The sequence below is a fragment of the Tupaia chinensis genome, unplaced genomic scaffold, assembly GCF_000334495.1.
Source record: "Tupaia chinensis unplaced genomic scaffold, TupChi_1.0 Scaffold000355_1, whole genome shotgun sequence".
In the NCBI taxonomy this organism is placed as follows: Eukaryota; Metazoa; Chordata; class Mammalia; order Scandentia; family Tupaiidae; genus Tupaia; species Tupaia belangeri.
This window is the reverse complement of record NW_006159850.1, coordinates 6332584-6338889: the sequence shown is the minus strand read 5'-3', so window position 1 is coordinate 6338889 and position 6306 is coordinate 6332584. Positions and strand designations below refer to the sequence as shown.

The window sequence follows — 6306 nt, the reverse complement described above, 5'->3', positions numbered from 1 at the left end:
CCTTCCTTGGAAGGCCTGGGTGTTATTCACCCTGGGGCTGGGCCGTTCTCTGGGATGTGGGCTGCCTGTGTGTTGCAGGATGTTGAGCAGCTCCGGGCTCTGCACATTCCATGCCATCAGCACCCCCAGAGTTGTGACAACCAGAAATGTCAACAGATGTTGCCAAATATCCCCTGGGGGGACAGTCACCCCTGGTTCAACATCTCTGCTTCCTATCAGGTGTTCTCAACCCTGCATGTACTTGGTAATCATTTAGAGAGATTTAGAAACTGCTGCTGGTGGGTGTTGGACCCGTCCCTGACCAATTAAATGAGACTCCCTAGAGGAGAGGCCTGGGCCCTGACATTTTTTAGATTCTAATGGGACTCTGGGTTGCATCTGACCCAGATGCTCAAGGTAGCAGTAGAAGAATGTGCTTTCGAAAGAGCAGATCTGGGTTCGAGGCTGCTGACTCCAAAGTGTCCTTATGGTGCGGCCTTGAGAAAGTATTTAATCTCTCGGCATCTCGGTTGCCTATTTTACACAGAAATAACAAGATTATGGGAGAGTTATCTATAAAGGTTGTATTCCAGGAAAAATGCTTTTCTTTCCAGTAAGAAAACTGACATGACGGCCAGCCCTGTGCTGTAGTGTGCTCCAAATCCCACACGGTGGTTTGAATTTTGGCTCTGGGAGCTTGAGAAAAGTGCTAGGTTTGTGTGTGTGTGTGTGTGTGTGTGTGTGTGTGTGCATGTGCAGGCCAAAATCCTGATGGGATTGCAACGTGACCGTCCTTCACGGGAGTGGGGGGTGCTTTCTCTCTCTCTGGCAAGCACATGCACCTTCTGGCTAGAAAAAGAAAAAAAGAAAAAATGTACATGAAAAATCTAGTTATTTCTCAGGACCCAACAATTACTGTCTTCTAAGCGTGCTAAGGGCAAACATGGAGAAATCAAGTATTTGCTCTTCCTGGATTGGGAGCAAGGAGGTCTTGTTTGGGCCTCAGGGAAATCTTCAATGCACTAGAGTTTTATTTTATTTATCTACCATTTTATTATGTTGTAACCTATTTTATGGGGAATAGGCAGTGTCAACACGAGGGTGGCAATCTGACGGGTTGCCTAAGTCTCAGCAAAGGAGGGAGCAAAGTCCTTTCCCCATTAGTTTCCCACAGGCGTCCAGCCAGGTAAACTACTCACCTTCCTCCAGGCAGCCTTGTGAAGTGGGAAAGTATATGGCAGGGTCTCGAGCTGAGAATATTCAGGACAGGTGCAGGTCATGTCTGGGAAGGACGTCAGCAATGGAGGGCGTGTACACACAGCCGTAGGCCACTGTCCTCGGTGAGACCACGCTCCCTCGAGAGACCCGCCACTGACTTGTGCTCAGCCAATGGGTCCCTTCTAGGAGCACAGGCCTGAAGGTGGCCCATTTCCTGGCTAATCAAGAGAAACTGTTGGTCTGGACATTCTGGTAAAATCTCCTGATTCTGACTCTTGCTTTGAGTTTTTAGAAAATGCTTTGTATGGGCCGTGGGAAACACATATTTGGACTACATCCTCTTCCTTAACGCTGAGTTGTTTATCTGGCTGAAAGCCTGTGGAAACTAATGAGGAAATTAGGACGTTCTTAATTTGTTGGTCTGTCCCACTAACGCAAGTGGGAGTTCCACTCTGACAGAGGGCCTTGGGGACGTGGAAGATGCCAGCCCCAGAGGTCAGCTGGGTCTTGGTCAAAATATCACTGGCAAAGTGTGTGTGTGGGTTCCACTGGCAGGAAGCAGTGCTGGGATCTCTGTTAGAGTGGCTGTGACGGGCGGGCATTTCACGTGTCCCGAAGGCCAGAGTGTGGGTCTCTACTTGCTGAGGTGGCTGCGCGAGACCAGAGTATGAGCTGGTCTGCGAGAGTCATGGCAGGACAGGCGTGTAGGAAGTTTCTTCCACTCTTTGACCGAGTATTGGTTGAAAGGAGTTCTGCAGAAACAGTAACCAAAGGAGGCGTTATGCTTCCAGCAAAGTCTCAAGGAAAAGTATTGCAAGCAACAGTAGCAGCTGTTGGATCTGGCTCTAAAGGAAAGGGTGGAGAGATTCAACCAGTTAGTGTGAGAGTCGGAGATCAAGTTCTTCTCCCGGAGTATGGAGGCACCGAAGTAGTTCTAGATGACGAGGATCATTTCCTATTTAGAGATGGTGACATTCTTGGCAAGTATGTAGACTGAAATGATCACTACTGAAATGGCATCACACGAAGCTGCCCACTCCACTGAAGTTGTGAAATCTTTCACCATGTAAATAATTTCCCTGTTTCTCCTTTATAATAAACTTATGATATCTAATGTGAAAAAAAAAGGATAGTCTTGATGACCTTCTGGGAGGAGAGCTGAACTGAAAACTAGCTGGTTCTGGAAACTAAAACGAAAGGAGTAGAATGGATTGTCAATAAAGGGGTGTGTGTGACCCTGTAGCCTAATTTTGAAGGGAGCCAGTGCTCCACATAACAGCCTACACAGTTCAAATCCCAGCCCCAACAGCAATTACAGAAATAGTTTTGTTTGTTTGTGTGTTTTTTTTAAATACCAGAGATGTGCATGTGTGTGCCCCAGATCCTAACAGGATGGAGAAATGGAAAAGAAGAAATTGTGGCGTGACTGCACCCCATTGGGGTGGTCTCTCCTTTCTCTCTCTCTGGCAAATATACATACCCTCTGGCAATTAAATTATTTAATAAACCCCTGGATAACAATCACCCTGTGCCTGACCCTGTTCTAGTTACGTTAATACAGCACGTCACTTAATCCTTCTAATAACTTAATGTGATGGGACCTAGGATCACCCCATTTTAGAGTTGAGGAAAATGAGGCCCAGAGAAGTTAAATGACCGGTCAGAGTCATACAGCCTGGTAAATGGCAGAGCCAGTATCTGAACCCAGATGTCCTTGCTCCTGAATGCAATTTCTCACGCTTTCTCAGTTCCCCTTTCCTCATTCTCTCTAAACGCAGCTCTTGAGAGACCCCCCTTGTGTCTGAGAGCACATGCATGTCATTACCCAGGCCTGTATTTACAGGGTAGGTACCTCACAGTCACAGGTCGGGCCTGAAGACGCCCAAGCTCACTTCACTCACACGTGCCTGATTGGAAACTTGACCCTGCAGATGGGGCCTGTTGCTGTTCCCCAGCTGACACTGCCCCTGTGCAGCATGGGCCCGCCTCCTTTGAAGCTTTAGGATTCTTAACTCCTTTTCAAATCCAAGACAGTTCAATCCTTCTCATTTGACACATAAATTGAGACTTTATCGATATTTTTAGAATGAAGTATTATTTCGAATTCACACCATTTTTGCACGAGTGAGACCCTAGTGCTCACTGGTGCTCTGAGTTCACAGGTTTTGAGGCCACAGGAGATAGAATGATCTCGAAGGGCCCAGCTTAAACCAACCTCAGCATTGCCCACCCTCTGTTGGTTTGGGTGTCTGATCAATAGGTGTTTGTGGAACACTTGCTATGACTCGGGTCCTCTCAACACCAGCAATTAAAGACCCTCTCCCTGGTCCTAGGTCCTAGACTCACATTCCAGTGACCTTGTGAATGGCCCCTCCTGCCGGGCAGGCTGTTTCTGAATCACTTCCTCTGTGCTGAGCCCTGTGGTCTGGAGGACGTGAATATTTTATAGCCCACGTGTTTATGTCTCAAGCCCGGCCTGGTTTCAACGCACTTTGCCAGATGAGTGACTTAACCCTTCTCTTTCTCGGTCTCCTCCTTTATTCTAGATAAATGACTTGATCCTTCTGTGCCTCAGTGTTCTCTTTTGTAAAGTGATGATAGCAAAGTGGCCTACCTCCCAGGGTAAGGAGGTAAAATGACTTAGTTCCCAGGTCAGAAGGATTTTGTGAGTGTGCAGGAGGCTGGCTGGAACTTGACTAGCATACAGTGTGTGCTAGGTCTGGTCATTTTCAGAGGCCACTGTTGGGTAACTCCCGTGAAACCTGCCCATGTCTTCTCACGCAGGCCCTGGCCTGGTCTCTGGGTTTCCAGAGTGCCCGGAGAATTTTGTCTCAACAGGGAATGGCTCCAAGACACATAGAAGGCTTTCTGGAGGCCCTCTGACCCCCATACAGCTTCACAGCCTGCACAGACACAAGGGCCAGGCTCCGTGGCCGGAATTCGAACCATGATCAGCGCGGTGCCTAACCGCCGCTGTGGGGCCGGCCGACTGTGCAAGTGCAGCTTGGATGGTGCTTGGACGTCCATGTTGTCCTCGATTTTGAAATTTCAGATGTCTACGTTTTGTACTTGTTGGGTGTAAAGTATTTTTCTAGGGTCCATAACATCCTCTGGACGGGGCTGGGCAAACTCTGGAATTCTGCGAGGCGCGTGGTATGACCTCTGCTTCCCCGAAGCTGTGTGCTGGCTCCCAGTCGTGACCTGCTCTCTAGGGGCGTGTCTACTCGGCGGCGTGGGCAGCCTGTGATGGGGAGGCATGAGGCGCTGCTGGCTAGGAGTGCTCACCTTTCACAATTCAGAATGAACTGGCCCCTGAGTCCCAAAAAGCAAACCTAACTCCAAAGCATTAGTTTGTAATGAGCATTTGGAAATTGTTTGCGGCAATGGAGGGGACGTGAAACGTGACACAGTAGAGATGAATAGAAAAGTTCTGTTTGATGTCTTGGTTTTGCCTGCCGAGGTCTTTGACCGCCAGCTTCTCCTGGCCCCTCACCAGCCCTCCTCCTTCTATGCCCACTCACTGTCCGCCCACCGCCATCTCCCTCGCCTCCCCTTTTTCTAATACGGAGAAATGTGTCTGCCTTGGCTTGCCCTCTCATTTCCTCACTTAGCAGTAAAGAAACTTCCCCAGGACGCCCTCTCTTCAGAGACCCTAGACAATCACAAAGAACACACAGGCTGAGCACTCTAATCTGAACATCTGAAATTTGAAACGCTCCAAAATCTGAAACTTTTTGAGTGCTGACTGATCTTTGCCTTTTTTCCAAATAAATTATTTAATTTTTAAAATTCACTCATTTATTTTATTTATTTTTTAAAAAGAATGATTTATTTAATTCCATTCATTTTCATTATTTTTTAATTTGATGAGAGAGAGAGAGAGAGAGTGAGAAAGGGAATGTGAGAAAGCAAGCCTCCAGGTCCGGGACTCCAACTGTGGTCGGCCATGTGGAAATCTAGCGCCTCTAATCACCATGCCACCTGCTGGTCCCCATTTATTTATTTTAATTTGACCAGAGAGAGACACACACACATACAAAAAGAGAGAGAGACAGAGAGAGAGAGAAAATGAGAAAGCAAGCCACCAGGTCCAGGACTCAAACCATGGTCAGCCGTGTGGGAGTGTCCAGTGCCTTAACCACCATGCCACCTGCTGGTCACCGGCCTTTGCCTTTTGTTGGTTCAACATACACAGTTTGTTTCCTGCACAAAATTCTTAAAAACAGGATGTAAAATCACCATTAGGTACAGGTGCAGATGAAACATTCATGAAGTTCGTCTGTAGACTCGGGTCTCATCCCCAAGAGACCTCATTATGTATATGCAAATATTCCAAAATTTGGGGGGAAAAAAACAAAATAGGAAAAGTTCTGGTTCCAAGAATTCCGGAAGGGATACTCAGTCTGTACGCTGTTTCTTTATTACGTCCTTTCTCTGATCACGTGGGCTCAGCTCACCCCTGTGGCCTTGATCCTTCGCAGGTGGCGATTCCGGAATTGGCCATGCTTTGTGCAAGTATCTGGACCAGCTGGGCTTCACTGTATTCGCCGGCGTCTTGCATGAAAAGGGCTCCGGAGCAGAGGAGCTGCGCAGAACCTGCTCCCAGCGCCTCTCGGTGCTGCAGTTGGACATCACCAATCCGGCTCAGATCAAAGATGCTCACAGCAAAGTTGTGCAGAAGGTGCAGGACAGAGGTACTGCCTTCCGCTGCCCTCGACAGCCCCTCCGTCCCCACCGATGCCCCGCTCTCACCCCAGCTTCCGGTGACACTGTCCTGCACACTGTCCTGGCAGCCGACTGCACCCGAGGACACCTGCACCGACCCCCACACTGCGCCTCTGTGGACGTGAGGATGTCAGGAACGAATCAGGCACAGATGGCCCCCCAGTCCCATGGCTGCCAGTGTCACAGCCTCGCACTCATGGACGACCTCCCAGCCACTCCTCATGGCTTTTTGCCCTGTGCTTTTTTAAAATTTAGAATTTCTGGAATACCTATCTTCTATGCATATCTTTGTGGCTTACAGTGCTTTTTTTTTTTTTTTTAAGAATTATTTTGTTTAGCTTTGTTTACTTTATTTATTTCTTTTAATTTGACTAGAGAGACACA

General features: G+C 48.1%; 1 protein-coding gene and 1 pseudogene across 1 annotated transcript in view; both read left to right on the top strand.

Moving 5' to 3' along the window:
* The window catches only part of HSD17B2 (hydroxysteroid 17-beta dehydrogenase 2), a 60284-nt gene that overhangs the window by 25709 nt on the left and 28269 nt on the right, over window positions 1-6306 (top strand). Inside the window, exon 2 of the mRNA XM_006152578.3 lies at window positions 5679-5891. Coding sequence (XP_006152640.1) covers window positions 5679-5891 — 213 coding nt within the window. The remainder of the gene's footprint in view (window positions 1-5678; window positions 5892-6306) is intronic.
* On the top strand, window positions 1765-2194 carry LOC102481145 (10 kDa heat shock protein, mitochondrial pseudogene; annotated as a pseudogene).